The sequence below is a fragment of the Nesoenas mayeri genome (genome assembly GCF_963082525.1).
Source record: "Nesoenas mayeri genome assembly, chromosome: 20".
Lineage (NCBI taxonomy): Eukaryota > Metazoa > Chordata > Aves > Columbiformes > Columbidae > Nesoenas > Nesoenas mayeri.
Window position 1 is genome coordinate 1,356,965 of NC_137569.1, and position 15,722 is coordinate 1,372,686.

General features: G+C 42.6%; 1 protein-coding gene across 5 annotated transcripts in view; it reads left to right on the top strand.

The window, feature by feature from the left end:
* The window catches only part of SYNRG (synergin gamma), a gene marked incomplete at its 5' end in the record, with an annotated part of 32,230 nt that overhangs the window by 4,652 nt on the left and 11,856 nt on the right, over positions 1–15,722 (top strand). For 3 of the 5 annotated variants that reach the window (XM_080357163.1, XM_080357162.1, XM_080357164.1), the window contains 11 exons: positions 583–701; positions 2,553–2,683; positions 3,006–3,111; positions 3,707–3,818; positions 7,101–7,178; positions 7,752–7,948; positions 8,537–8,785; positions 9,570–9,706; positions 11,641–11,759; positions 11,932–11,994; positions 13,791–14,741. In XM_080357163.1, the coding sequence (XP_080213289.1) occupies positions 583–701; positions 2,553–2,683; positions 3,006–3,111; positions 3,707–3,818; positions 7,101–7,178; positions 7,752–7,948; positions 8,537–8,785; positions 9,570–9,706; positions 11,641–11,759; positions 11,932–11,994; positions 13,791–14,741 (2,262 nt within the window). Of the gene's footprint in view, positions 1–582; positions 702–2,552; positions 2,684–3,005; positions 3,112–3,706; positions 3,819–4,923; positions 5,218–5,940; positions 6,166–7,100; positions 7,179–7,751; positions 7,949–8,536; positions 8,786–9,569; positions 9,707–11,640; positions 11,760–11,931; positions 11,995–13,790; positions 14,742–15,722 lie in introns of all 5 variants that reach the window. The other 2 variants (XM_080357161.1, XM_080357165.1) reach the window with 2 other exon arrangements.

Here is a 15,722-nt window from a genome sequence, read left to right on the forward strand (position 1 = left end):
ATTCAGTGAATTAATACATTCCAGCTTGATGTGTCCAATTTTGTTGGAGTTTAGCTTTTACTGGCAAATGTTGTAACCATTCTAATATATGTAGTGGGATAATTAAGCTACAGGCAAGTTATCCAGCCAGATCAGAGTGTGCAGTTACGGCGTGCAATAATGAATGTGTTTCCCAAGATGTATCCTCAAAAGCGGCCAGATTGTAAGTTTTCCCTTTCAAGAGAAACAGACAATTATCAGCAGCAGTCAAATCTTAATTGGAAATGACCCTTTCAAAATTCATATGGAAATAAACCCCCAGACAATCCTGAGGATGGGGGAAGAATCCATCAGCTGAGTTATTGGGAAAGCCCCATCACGTTTCTTCCCTTACACTGACCAGTAGCTAAACTAAGGGAATTCTGTGGCTGCTTGCAATGTAGCTTTTTTTTTAATTTACTTTTTAAACCATCCTGCAAGACTGAAAGTTTTTTTCCTTTGCTTTGCTGGTTTAGTAAAGGGAAAAAAATTAAAGAGCGAGATGGAAAACAAAAGAACTTTCAGACTAACTGGGAGCTTACCTTGTTTGATGTTCCATTGCAGGGATGATTCCTATGCAACAACAAGGATTCCCGATGGTTCCTGTCATGCAGCCCAACATGCCAGGCATGATGGGCATGAATTACGGTTCTCAGCTGCCTCCTGGCCCCATGACCATGCAGGTTTGTGGCGATGGGACGTGGGGGGACGTGGGGTGACCTGCGGTACCCGGGTGTCTGTCAGAGGTGGCAGCTGGTGCCCCAGCCCTCCCAGCGCTGCCGTGGGCCGAGCGGGTGGAACGTGGCTGCAAACTGAAGCGTGGGTGTCAGTCCGTAGTGGGACATCGTATTTTATAGTAGTCTCTTGGAAGATATTTCTGACAATTTCAACGATTCTCCAGGTTTTGTTGGGATCTGGATAGAGAAGGTGGGGGAGTTTGACACACATTACTCACTGTTGTAGAGAGAACTGAGGGTGCAGTGCGAGGACAGCAGCACGAATATTTAAAGTAATTTGAACATTATAGAGCCCACTCAAAGATGTCAGAATCTGCACTTTGATTTCATGGTACGTGTTATGACACCAAAGTGTGGTGGGAAGTGTGGCCTCTGAACAGGAAAGGAAACAAAAGCGTTGGCAAGATGCTGAAAATCCACCACATGCCACCTACTCCACAGTGTGGTTAGTAATAGTATCGAATTTTTAAGTAACTAGAACTTAAAACTTCCAGAACACGCCTCTTCTAGGGTTTTAATTTTGCTTCATGCTTTTTCTTCTTTGCTTTGGCTTGATGTACCTACCATTAAGGTGACATACCATGTAGTATTTTAAATGAGACCTTTATAAGAAGTGTCTGTGTACACAGTCTGATCATGACCAATTCGCTGAATTGTTTTAGCCCTTTGTAACTCAAATGCTGAAGTTAATAGAATTAAGTTTGCAAGTGCAGCTGGCAATTCATAAGCTTGCTTTTTAAATACCTTGTTCTAGGGAGCACAGAATCTCTTAAATGTGCTGTATTTCCCCACGTGATGTTTTCCCGTTTGTCCTGCGTCCTGTGTTTCATTCTCATTCTTTCTCTTGCTTAGAGTAACTTTGTCTTTAACTCTGCTGTTGCTAATTGAGGAGTAAGAATGAGCTATGAGTAGCTTATATTATGTTTTCTCTCCTTTAATCTTTTGTTTTCTCTTTAGCACCATATGTGCTTATGTACAAATTTGCACTTTGCTGCAGTTTAATGTTTTGGCATGGCTTCGTAGCCAAATTGTTATGTGACAAACAGAATTCATTGGATCTTGCCATCTCCTTACGCTCCCTTCCCACTCCCTCCTGGAATTTATTAGATTAGGTTTGTAAAATTTATAGTAGGAAGATGTTTTTATAAGAGCTGGTCTAAAAATAATAAACAACTTTTGTTCTCTTCCTACATGTTTTGATACCAACTACAAAATGGTTAGGAAAGTAAATTATTTTCTGACTCCTCCTATATTAGGCAAACTTTGCTGCTCTCTCTGCACCAGAATGGATGTAGCAGCAACTGTTTCTGCTGTGGGTGCAGTTTATTGAGACAAGTCTCCTCTTGGCTGTTGTCGTATCCCGTCCTTCTCCCCTGGATAAGCTGTGTTTGCCCAGTGACCACACTTTGCCAGCGTCCATCCTTGGTTAGGAGCGTGCCAATCCAGTGGGGAATTTAGAAGTATTACGCAGTCACATAGAACAGGAAACAAAACCTCCAAGTAAACCCAAAAGCACGTTCCTTCCTGCTCTTGAGGTAGGTGCATGGCTTTGAAGCTTTGATTTTGGTGTTGGAATCCTTTATGAAGCACAAGTGGTTCCTGAGAGGGAGGAGTGCCATCTACTGAGGGAGCAGCGCTCTGCTCCGCCGCAGCTGCGCCACTCTACACCAGCTCCTAACGCTCTGTGTTTGTGACACCTCCCCGCTTTGCGCTCTGGCTAAGTGTAATTGCCAGTGGTTTAGCTTTCCCTATGGAAAAAGAACCCTCTTAGGACTTGTATGATTTCTTTCATTCCAGGGCGGCATGGCCTTGGGGCCGATGCCCGCGACCGGGATGCCTTACATGGGCCAGGCGTCATTCCTGGGGATGCGCCCGGCAGCCCCCCAGTACAGCCCGGACATGCAGAAGCAGTTTGCTGAGGAACAGCAGTAAGTGACACTTAACTGACTTTTGGGAAATGTTAAGGGAGAGATGTAGTCTGGGGGGGTAATCCACACAGGAAAAATATTGCTAGTTTCTCTAGCAAAGTGGTCTGTTTAAGGCTGTGGAATATTGTTGAGGTGATTCCGTTGCATTTGAAGGCTATTTATGAAGTTAGTAGTGGCTGTCATACAGCTCCAAGAAGAAATCTGTGCACTAAGCCATCTGAATTTGGGACAGAAGAAATGGAACAATGAAGCAGAAGCTTGCCGTGAGAATTGTAATGAAAAGTTTTGTTTAGATTTTTTTTAAAAAATTATTTTGCTTCAGGAAGAGGTTTGAGCACCAGCAGAAATTCTTAGAAGAAGAAAGAAAACGGCGCCAGTTTGAAGAGCAGAAACAAAAGCTGAGACTCCTAAGCAGTGTGAAACCCAAGGTACGTCCTGGAAAATAAATGGGCTGTTTCTTTCTTCAGGCTTTTGGTTTTAATGGGATGGGCTTCTGAACAAGCAAATAAATGGGGAGCTTATATGAGACATCAGATTACATCTTGAAAAGCATCTGGAGTAGTTAGTCTTTACATGCTCTTGGTGTAATGTTAAACAAAGTCTGGTTTGAAACCGAAACCAGCTTTTGAAAAATACAACGTGCGGTGTAACATTTGGGAATAGATTGACTATCTAGAATAGAGAATGTTCGTTTTGTTGTTTGTCAATTTTGGACAAAGTTGTGGACATCCGCAGCTTGAAGGATCTTATCGGTGAGAACAGAAATAACTGAGTAGGGTTTGTATATTGCTTCTGTGCATTAAGCTATGGCTAAAGACTTGGAAACACCATTATGCTGTAGTCTGCAAAATAAATGCTTTCTAAAGATGGGAGTTAGTGTTGATAAGCTTCAGGAAGGCACCGCTGGAGGAAAAACAAGTGTAAGAGCAGGCACTGCTAATGTTTGTACTGAAGAAGTGTGGATATTGAAAGAAAACTGCCCTGTCCTGTGAATGTTCAAAAATGTGTTCTGTGGTGTTTCAGACAGGTGAAAAAAGCCGGGACGATGCTTTGGAAGCCATTAAAGGAAATTTAGATGGTTTTTCTAGAGATGCTAAAATGCACCCAACGCCAGCATCACATGCAAAAAAGCCAGGTTTGTCATTTTTCTCATCTTCCAACTGAAAATAAAGCTCTGATGTTTGGAATCCTCAGCAGGGGGAACTAATTCCAAGAAATACTTTTATTTGGTGGTACAAAGTGAGCGGATTGACTGTTTTGTAAAATAAAATGTCATCCTAGCTACTGTTTGCTTGGTTAGGTTATGAGGGTGAAATATTAGATATCAGCATTTATTAGAAGACTTGAAATCTTTAAAAGAAAGCTTAATGTGTTGTGCCTGATGTGAAATATCATGGAAATTGATAACGCGTTTGTTCTTTTCTAGTCAAAGCATTAATTAATATTTTGCAGAGTGCTTTTGAAGCTGAGAAGTGCTGTACAAGTGCTAAGAATGATCAAAACATTGTATAATTAATTCAGTGTGCTGTAACAGCTTACCGGAGTCCCACTGCCTGGGCATGGCCGGACCAGAGCCTTCTATGTTCTCAGTAATTACTCCATTTGTAAAAATTGCTCCTAGAGGTTTCCCGTGGGTTGTGGGATGGTTTGTGCTGCGTCCAGCCTGACACAAAGCTTATCTAGACAAGCTTTTCCTGTGTCAAATGTTTACTGTGGATTTACTCTTTGATAGTTTTCAAGTTACAGGTGGTTTCTGACAAATTTGCCTGAGTAGCTATGCAAGGGATCAGACAGCAAATTGCCTAAATGAGTACACATTTCCTATGGATCTTATGATAGATTATTGAGCTTTTGAGGATAAAACACCTCTTCGAGTGAGAACGCCCCTGTGTACACCCTTGTTGTGTCCCGTTTGAAATATTACCTCAACGCTTGTTTTGACCTGGTCTGTTTAGAACAAACCGAATGCTTCCGTAGCCCATGGTAGGAATCAAATTTCAATCAGTGTGTTGACATCATAAAAATCTGGGAGAGGAGACGCGTGGTTGGAAGCGGCTGCTCAGTTTTACCTCATGTGTGTTATGCTGACAACAGTAACTCCACACGTCTCCCCAATAATGCATCCGCTGTTTCCCCCGCCCATCCGCTGTGTGAACCTGCCCTTTGCCACTTTTCCTGCCTTTCCACCCGTGGACCTTTTTCCTCATCACTTTGCGTTGTGTCTTCATTCCATTTTACAGATCATCCCACATCATCCCATTCCGCTGTATCTGTTTCCCACTCTGCCTTCCCCGATGATGAAGAATTTAGTGACTTTATCCAAGGGCCCGTTGAACCCCCCCGCGTGGTGCCCGCAGCCGCCCCCCAGCCTCTGCAGCCCGCGCGCCCCGGTGCTGAGGCCGCGCAGCGCCCTTCCCCGCAGGCTGCGCCTCAGCCTGGCCCTCCAGCCCCAGGGTTTCCCATCCCGCATGCTGCAGCTGGCCAGGGTCCTTATTTCCCTACCTCTGCATCTTCACCCAGTATCCGTAAAACAGGTAACTCTAACGTATCTTTTTTATTTAACATGTCACCTTCTGCATAAAGCTACACAGGGTCTTTATTTGTTTTCTTGGGTTGTATTTCTGGCCAAAAGAAGTAATACCTGGGCAATTAAGTAGAAACCTGAGCCATGGGAAAAGAAGAGTTAAGTCCCCTTCTCCTTCCCTTAGAACTGCGCTGTGAAAGCAAGTCATGTGTGGGTCCAAAGATCACCAAATATATGTATGATTGATCTGAAGTGAATTAAGTCTTGTGTGCTAGCATCTTTGTAGCAGAAAATGATACATTTAGGTGGTGGTATAAAAAATAACTGTTACGCTGATGTGGAGCACTTGTGTTCTTCCTCTCTTGGGGGGGTAAATGGATGTTGGTGAGATTAACATGAAGAATTTTGCATATATAAGTAGATATTGGATACTTCTGCTGCCGATGCCTAGATAATCTTACAATGGTAATTCCAATACTGAAAGTAGTTTCATGTATTCCTTCTACTTATTGCTTTTTGGGTTTTGAATTTGTTGTGCATGCATGGTAAGTAAAGGGCAGAATCAGGCTCTAAAAGTGTTTGGACAGGGTGGTGCTACTGGTCTGAGCTGGGACAGATACTCATCTTGATAACGCACCAGTGCTACCAATGGTACTTTTCCTTTGAAACTGTGGAATTGCGATCCAGGTGGTGAATAACAGAATGTAAGTGATTCCTCCTGCTGTTTATTCAGGCTCTTCCTTGGAGGAGAAAGTCTTAGATAATGGCTCAAATGAATCTGAACAAGAGCAAAGCAAACTTAAAACATCCGAAGTTGGGCACAAAGCCTCGGCTGCAAGCCACGGTCATCCCAGTCTGCCCATCACTGGCTGGGATGCTGTAGGTGCACACGAAAGGGGTCCCAGTGCTGCAGAGGTGCACAAGGCTTCAGAACAAAACAGAGCAGTTGAAGAGTGTGGTGAGCAAACGAAACACTTGACAGAATTTCAATCTAATAAGATGCTGCTTGAATGCTAACACTCTGTACACTAATTCTAAGGCAAATCCTGCATCATTTTGCTCTGAACGCCTGCTTGAGTAATTTGCCAGTGCCTCTTGCTCCTTGCTAAAAGTGTAACAACTATGATTTTGCTCTGAACTTTTTCCACGTGAATTTACTGCTGTAATCACTTTTAACGTGTTTATTTAATCAGGTCTGCTGTTTTAAAATATTCTGTCATCTTCCTTGGGGAAAAAGAAGTCCTCTCTAAAGATTTTTTTTCTTTTTAATTATTTAAGGAAATGTATTACTGAAGATGGTTGATTCCATAGTGGGTTTTCACCTTCTAACTTTGAGGGGATACAATTGTGCTAGGTTACAACTCTTAGCTAGCTACTACTTGTTTATCAGACAATTTGCTGCTCATATGCTTTATGACTAAAACCATCTATGCTTTAGGGATCAATATTTCAAAAGCTGGACTAGATGAAAACTTTAAGCAAGCTTAGTTCCAATTTGGGCTTTACTAAAGCTGACCATTGACGGTTTACTTCTGTTTTGTTCCAATCAAAACAGATGCAGGGTCACCTTGGTCAGTGCTCTGACGTTGCACTCGAGGGTTGCGTGAACCGTGGGCTGCGCTGTAGTCAGAGATGGTAAAAATACATGTGGCCCTTTGTGTAATCTCACTTTCCTGGGGGGTGAGAGGACGTGCTGTTACTGCCAAATCATTCTAGTTATGGTGAAACACGTGTTGCTGTTTTTCCTCTGCACACAGTGGTTCCTCTGTGACATCTTTGCCTGAAATGCTAAATGCTACTGACCAAGTATGGTCTAGTGTCTGAGATCTTTATAGCCTGAACCTGTATATCCTAATACAACTGTCTTTTTCTTCCTGAATGGAATACGTTTAGGAGTTGGAGTGTTCCCTTCACAGGACCCGATTCAGCAAATGATGCCTCCTTGGATTTACAATGACAGCTTGGTCCCAGGTAAACCAGAAAGTGCGCAATGTAAAGTGTGAATGCACCTGTGCTTTACGCTGCTGTTTATCAATCCAAGTATTATTCTTCAGTCACCACATGAATCCTATATCTTCAATACGTTAAATGTGGTTCTATCTGTGTTTGAAGTATGGATTTTATTTATTTTAAATGTTTTATCTAGAACCTGTTACGACAGAGGTTATACTAGTAGCGGTTGCATTGCTGATAATACTGCTTTTGGGGTAGTCTGGTTTTCGGCATGTCTTGTAATTAAACAGGCTCATTTCTTAAGGCTGTTTATCTTACTTATGCAAATCACTCAGTAAACAGAAAATGAAATGCTGTAGTAAATACTGATTGCACTGAGATTTAAATACATAAAGCTGTTATAACTATCTTTTTATATGGATTATCCCGCAACTTCATTAAAGAAACATGTTTTGAAATAGAGCACTAATTGTATTTTTTATAAAATATTTCTTTGCTTGTTTTAAACTTGTCTGTAAAGACCATCCAATAACACATTTAGATGAAACGCGACGTAGTAGTCACTGTCTAATACTGACTCCCTCTTTACAGAGTTGTATAAGAAAATTTTAGAAACCACTTTGACTCCTGCCGGCATAGACACAGCGAAACTCTATCCCATACTGATGTCGTCTGGATTGCCCAGGGAGACCCTTGGACAAATCTGGGCGTTAGCCAACCGCACGACCCCCGGGAAGCTCACCAAGGAGGAGCTCTACGCCGTCCTGGCCATGATCGCCGTCACTCAGGTACAGCCAGCGCCACAGAAACCAGTGCAAAGAGGGAGTTCACCAATCTGCCATCGATTGTGTGTTGGCACGGGTGGCTGTGAACCACACCTGTAGTAAAGTACTCCTGCTTTTGGAGTCCAGAGGAGAAACTCCCCTTGTACCTTTGGTGGGATTATAATTACATCCCTTGCTCCCTTGCACTTACATTTCAGTTACTCCTTTCTTTAGTGTCAGTTGAAGATAGTTGTTTGATGTGCCTACCAAACTCACGTCTATGTATTCCTAGTAGAAAATACTGGCTGTTTGTCTTCTGTTGTACACGCCTCTGTTTTCCTCAAACGATACGGTTCCTGTGAACAGCTACACTCGCCACATCTCTCCTGCACCAGGCAGGCGTCAGTACTCTCTGTGTAACCCCAGGGTCAAGGTGTTTAATATGATTCACTTATAGAGGCTCTTTATGGCAGGTTTTGCTTTGGAAGGTTTATTTGAAGCTTGACCAGTACCCTGTTCTTTCACAGTCTCAGTAATACAAGCTAGAAACTGGAACCGAGAACACAATATGCCTTTTTGTTGATGTGTACATGGTTGTGTCTGCTTTTACAGAGAGGAATGCCTGCAGTGAGTCCCGATGTGCTAAACCAGTTTCCAGCTGCCCCCGTTCCAACTCTAACTGGGTTTCCCATGGCACTGCCCGGCGCGGTGAGCCAGCAGCCCCTGCTGCCCTCGGCGCCGCCGGGCTCCGTGCCACTCGGCATGGGGCCGAGCGTGCTGGGGATGAACGTGCCGGCATCGGCCGGCGGAGCCGCGGCGCAGCCCTCGGGAGCCTTCCTGCCGGCCTTCCCGCCCGCACAGGTCAGCTCGCTCTTCTGCGCGGCAAATCTCGCTTGGCCTGGAAAGAGAATTAGCCTGACCCTTTCAAAGCTGCGTAATGACAACGGGCTTTAAGTCAGCAGCAAAAAATGGAGCTGAAATCTAGCACGTCGTGGCTGAAAACGTGAAGTCACGGCACTAAGAATGTTATTTCTTTCTGTTTCTTTCTGGTGGCACTAGAAGAGGTACAAAAGCTGCCTCCATTACAAGCTACTTGCAATGAAAGAGGATTTTCATTGTAAGTAGAATTTTGTAATGCACATGAAATGGAATTTTAAGTTAAACTACACAACAGACTATTAGCTGGTCAAATAAGTCAGAGTTTTCAGGAGAAGCTGAGAAGTATGAAAACCTTTGGTTTACAACACTATAAATCCTGTAGGGGATACATTTTGCTGTTTGCAAATATGGCTCATCCTTCTTTAGGAAATATTTCTTCTGATACTTTTGCTGTGTGTGTTGATTTTAAATTTTTAATATTTGTCATGTAGTAAAAGATGACGTGGCTATGATTAACTATAAGTTTCATGTGAAAGGAATAGAGGTCCTTCTGTTGTTCATGCGTACCCCTTGTAATCCTGTACACCTTGTGTGCTTTGGGTTGGTTGAAGTGGAAGCACTGACCGTGTTAATTTTGCTTGCTAATGTTGAAAGGTATTTTTTTTTATCTCCCCCTACTTGTCAGTCACATTAATCGGAACTGCTCTCATGCTATATGGCCATTTAAAAAGACAATATAGCAACTTACATGTTGTTTGTAATTCAGGTGGTAAAAGCAGAAGACGATGACTTCCAGGAGTTCCAAGATGCTTCAAAGTCTGGCTCCCTGGATGACTCCTTCAGTGATTTCCAAGGGGATGGCGCTGGCTCCTCCAAAGCAGCCGGTTCACAGAACCGGAATAGGTAGGAGATGTTTGATTTCCACCCCTTCAGTATTTTAGAATTCATTTAGGAAAGGAAATGTTTTCCTCTTTTGTTGGTAGCTTTCTAGGCTGTGATTTTCTTCTATCACCTGCCTTCTACTCTGACAGTTTCTTTTGAAGGTTGTTACAACTACAATTAGGCTTCCTGAATCAAAACTGACATTTGATGTGCCATAGGTGGCTGGCCGTTCTTTGGCATTCTAGTCAGCGTGCTGAGGGAAATTGCATTTACGAGGTATGGGGATAGGTTTTCAAGTGTTTATGCCACCGCACAGGCGATTGAAAGTTACTTCATACTGTGCACTCAGGCGAAAATCTTACATTAAGCTATTCAGAAAAAATCCAGCAGGACGGAGGAGTTCTGCACTGAGTGCATGTGCTTCGTTAAAGTACGAGCCCGTGCTCGCTGGGGTTGATAGAAACCATTTGCTGACATCAAGGTCTTTCTTCAGGCCCTCAATGTGGACCCCAAAATTCATGCAAAGAGTTCTTAAATGACAGAACTCCAGTGGACAGGGCGTTTGTTATTTCTGTTGTTTCTCTGGCCAGTGCTTAAATTTTCAATAACTGACTATAGATCTCAGTTGAAAGTTTTAACAGAAACGTTGTTTGTAAATTCCACAACGGGAAGTAGGGGATCATAAAAAAACCCTTTAAAATGGTGTTTCTTTCTCACTGCAGCAATTCTCTTTATTCAGTTGTAAAAGCGCTCAGTTTTGAACAGAATGTTACAATGAGCTATAATCTAATTGCTTATGGAGCTTTATTTAAAAAAGCCCATCTGTAGAGTACAGCTGATTAACCATTACATTTGCCACGATTGCATATCTAACAGCCTGTTTTGCAGTGATGTGAAATTTAATTATATTACCAGAGCTATATTTTTTGACATTGAGCTGTCTGCAAGCACCACAGACCGTCGTCAACACGTGTGTGCAAGTGCTGGCTCTGTGTGCTGCTTGTACGCTGCTGATAAGGAGATTTAAATGGCTCTGGAAAGATTCTTGCTTCAGGCTGAGGAACGACATAGAAATTCATTCACATTTTTAATGTGCATGGTATTGAATGACATAAAGTCGAGGTAAAACGCATCATTCCTATGTAAAGAATGTTGTTGTGTGGAGCTACCAAGGTCTGATAAGGGGCTGGTGTGGAGGGCGAGCAGAGCTCTTGCAGAATGTCTTCTACATCTTCCAGCAGACAGGGTGTTAGATTATTATGGCAGTTTTACTCTATAAAGTAGAGTGTGTTGATGTGCCAAATATTTCCTTATGTAACTGTGGACTAATCCTTATTCTCCTGTTCAGATATGTAAACTTGCTGATTTGCTCTGACAGAAATTCAAGGTTATCCTTTCCGTCCGTTTGAACAGTGCTTCCACTCGAGTCTCTTAATTTTGCGATATGTAATGAAATATAATCGAAAGTAGGTAAGGTGAAAGTACGGAGCTGGCAGATCTCATGGAGTTTGAACTCCTGACTATATCTAGTTCTATCAGGGTGAACTGTCCGCATGTTTTTCTGGCTCAAGTGCTGGTTACCAGCAGCGATTCCTGTGTGCCTGTGCTCGGTGTCAGCTCCTGCGCTCGGAGGCTCTGCAGTATTTTGTTCATGTTTTGGTTCAAATTTAAGTCAAGAAGGGTGAAAATTAACTTCTGGCCTGAAGAAATATGGTTGAGATAAAGTGTGAATTCACTCATCAGTCACCCAGCTGCCTCTTTACACGCTCTTATTCTTAATCAATATTGAGGTAGTTGACAGCAGGGTCTGGATTAAGAACTCTTTAGGGTACAAGCTTAGGTTTAGTGATCCAAATTGTGTAGTCATAACAAGAGGCTCCTTAAAATAAAACCTGGGAATGTAGATTTCTTATGGATAAATTAAGGACCTTTGCTTTTCTTTCTGTTGTTTTTAGCGTTCCTGCATTACTAATGCCCCTCCCAGGTAATAAGACGCTCTCCTCAACCGATAAGTACGCTGCGTTTAAAGGAATTGCGGCCGAGAAGCCTCCTGAAAGTACAGCTGCTTTTGGAGGTAAAGGGAGAAATACACAACCCCTATGAGCAATTTATTGCAATATTTAATATATCTTGGTTTTGATAAATTATTAATATTTACAAATCAAAGCAATTATGTCAATATAAAATTTATGGTATGAATTCCTAATATCTTTATGTAAACGTGCTCCTCTTCTCATTTGCACTAGATGCTGGAGACAAGTACAGTGCTTTCCGTGAACTGGAGCAACCAGCAGAGAGCAAATATTTAGGTAAGCATTATGGCTTTTGGAGCTGTTTTAACCTGGTTTTATGATTATTTTTATGGGCTGCAGAATTTCCATGGCTAGAATTCTAGAATAATGGTGCTTCTGCTCCTCTGAACCTCTTAGCAGGAAGGCTCCTGGAAACGTAGTGTAATATACTATTGGAACAACCTACAAATTGTATTTCTAGATAATCAGCATGTCTTGTGGGTGATTCTGAGTTTTATTTTGAAATTATAATGTGGCTAGAGTTTGTTCATTTTAACTAAGGAGTAGTCTTAGGAGACAGAATAAGATGCTTCTGGACAAAATTGCAACTTTTTGTCTACTGTTAGGGCAGAATTTAAACTCTTTATGGTCTCTGATGCTCTAAGAATAAATCTGATCACTTTTTTGAAATCTGCGTTTGACTGGTTTTGATTGAGAAAAACGAAACCCAGATGGCATCTGAGGGGCCACATCTGTGTGATTACATTTTATCTCTTTCCGTACGTGTTCTAAAATACAGGAAATTCCTGTATTCGCCTGCTACCCAGCTCTGACCGCTCTTAACCCTTTCACCAGCTTACATTTCTAATGGAAAAGTTTGCAGTCCATCCGTAAGTTTAGTTTGCTGTGGTGTGTCAGTTCCGATCAGCGCGTAGCAATTCTGCGAATATTGGTGGTGTTGCTGGTGAATTGGTTTGGAGGGGAGGGGGAATGGAGAGTGTGTCAGGTGTACTCACGGTCCGTTGCTACTATTACAAGGAGTATCTTTTAAATCTTAGTTAGACTAATTTGAAGTGTGACACTGTGTGGTAGCTTAAGAATTAAATGTTAATGGTGTACTTCTAAAATAGAACAAAATGTTTATTGGACACTTGAAGTGTGCATCACTACTTTAAAATTACAAGTAGTCTAAATACTGATATGCTGGTGAATGGGTTAAACAACTCAGTGTTTTTCACGTTCAAAAGAAATTCCTTCAAAAAAATCGTGCATGAGCAGGAAAAAACTTCTAAAATTAGTACATCAAAATATTGAGTGTAAATTCGATGAAAACGTTGTTAGCTCATGTTTAAGCAGGTTTAAATTCCAGTCCTTACATAGTGCTGTGTTACGTTCAGTATGTAGTAAAGCAGAGGTGATGAATCACGCTGACTTCACGTGCAAGTCTGTCTGCAGCTTCCTCGTGAAACCGGAATCATCCTGAGCAGCAGCCAGGAGATGCCAGAGTTATTACATTTACTGATCGCTTAACACCTTTGCATGTTTAAGTGAACCTGACAGAAGGAAAAGATGATAGATTAAAATGAGAGCTTAAAGATGTTCTAAACCAACATGCTTGGACCCCCAGCCTCTCAGCAGAGTTGCTTTCATCTCAGCCCTTTGCCCCATGAAGAAACTGTATTTAGGCAACATTTGGAAGGGAAGGAGGGGTGAACTGCTTCTGTTAGAAGGCAAATAATACATTGGTATAAGTGAAATTCCAGGTTACATTCATTGCTGATCAGCTTTTGAATCTACCGGTCATAGTTTGTTTTGATATTAGCTCAGGGTAAAGGGAGTTTAACATGACTCCGAGGCTACTTGGAAGACTTAAGTGTTTGCTGGAATGAATATTAGAATCGCTGACCTGGAAACTTGTGTGGTTCATAGAAGTTGAGTTTGCAGTTCTATGTGCATCCTGAGATCTTAATTTAAATAGTTTGCATAAAGACATCTGACATTGCATGGAATAATTTGCTTGCTTGCATGGTATGAGTATGATGTATTTGTTGTCACTGCAGTGCCTCATTCTTGCTTTTTGTTTTTGTTCTCAGGAGATAACCTTGGAGAATTCAAGCCTGCAGGAACCGATGATGGTTTCACAGATTTTAAAACCGCTGACAGTATCTCACCATTAGAACCACCCACAAAAGACAAAGCTTTCCCCACATCCTTCCCTTCTCTGCCCGTTCAGTCCAAACAGCAAACACAAGCAAAGACCTCTTTGAATCTAGCAGACTTGGATCTCTTTTCCTCCACTGGAGAAAACAAGCAGCCGTCCTTTCCACCCGCATTTAATACAACAAAATCAGGCTCCTTTCCTCCGCCGCCCCTTCCGTCTACCACTGCCCAACCAGCACCTGGCAAAAGTTCAAGCTTAGCTGATGACTTTGGAGAGTTCAATCTTTTTGGAGAATTTTCTAATTGCACGTCAGCCAGTGGACAAGATGACTTTGCAGATTTTATGGCTTTCAACAATAGCAGTGGATTTTCCGAACAAAAACCAGATGACAAATACAACGCACTTAAGCTCGAGGCCGGGCCCGCTGCTCAGTCTGGCTCGTCGGCCGGCGCGGTGAAGAGCGGGCAGAGTTCTGTCCCCACCGCTACGCCCACCAAGTACGATATCTTCAAACAGCTTTCCCTGGAAGGCGCTGGGCCGGGCTTCGAGGAGGCGAAGGACAACACGCTTTCCTCTGGGAAGAGCGATGATGATTTTGCCGACTTTCACTCTAACAAGTTTTCCTCCACGTGCAACAGCGTGGATAAGTCGCTGGTGGACAAGGTGGCAGCTTTCAAGCAGGCCAAAGAAGACTCTGCTTCGGTGAAGTCCCTGGATCTGCCTTCCATTGGCGGCAGCAGTGTGGGCAAGGAGGATTCTGAAGACGCCTTGTCTGTTCAGTTTGACATGAAACTGGCTGATGTGGGAGGAGATCTTAAGCATGTCATGTCTGATAGCTCTTTGGATTTGCCAACAGTTAGTGGCCAGCATCCGCCAGCAGCAGGTGAGGAACTGGTTAGATTGCTCTGGTAACGCAGGTGGCGGAGGTCGCAGTGTTCTGTCTGTGCTCAATTACAGTATTATGCACTAGTCTTTCAGCAGTGAGACACTCCTGGGTCTGTGCGCCCGCCAGCCAACAGCCCCGAGCAGGGCGGGGGGATTCTTTGTCTTAGAATACTATAAATAGGTAGTTGAAACTCCGTGCCAGTTTATTTTTGACATTTGACGACATCGTATTACTGGTGCCCGTTAGCTATTGGCACTTAAGGGATTCGAGTGGAAAATTTTCTGATGCAAACAATATCATTCCATTTATATTAGCGAGGGGAATGGCAGAGAGTCTCACTTTAATCCCTCGGTTTCGACAGAGCGTTTGGCTTGGGGACGTAACCCGCTCTGCGCTTCTAAAAGGGTAGGCAGAGCACTAATTTGTGCTGTTAATGAAAAGCTGTCTAATCAACAACACCAGTATATTCCCGTTACGGTGGGGCTTAATCCGTGTAGCCAGTATTTTGCAGGACTGCAAGTAAGGGTATTATGTACACTTTTTAGAGTTAAAACCTTCACTGGAATAGTTGTGCAAAGGGCCTGTGAATGCAGGTCTTGAGATTGGTAACTCTTGGGCCTAAATTTATAACCATGGGGCTTCTACTTTATCAGGTTTTCACCTTCTTTAATTTCCCTTTATGAAAGTCCTCCTGAGAGAGTGAATTGACCATCTCTGACCTGATTGCATATCATAAAACAAATTTCCCAAGTGTCCTGCTTTTTCTTTCTGTATGTACATAGGAGATAAGATGTAGTTAAATGTTCTGTGGCCTTCAATAATACGGGAACCATTACTGTGTTCTAGCGACAAGTATTATGCAGTCAAAGGCTTTTCTGAACAGGAGAGAACATACAAACTGTAGATGTAAAAGCTGTTACTGCAAGAACTGGTTATTTCCATATGAAATATTTCTTCCATTTTTGCAGATATGGGTAG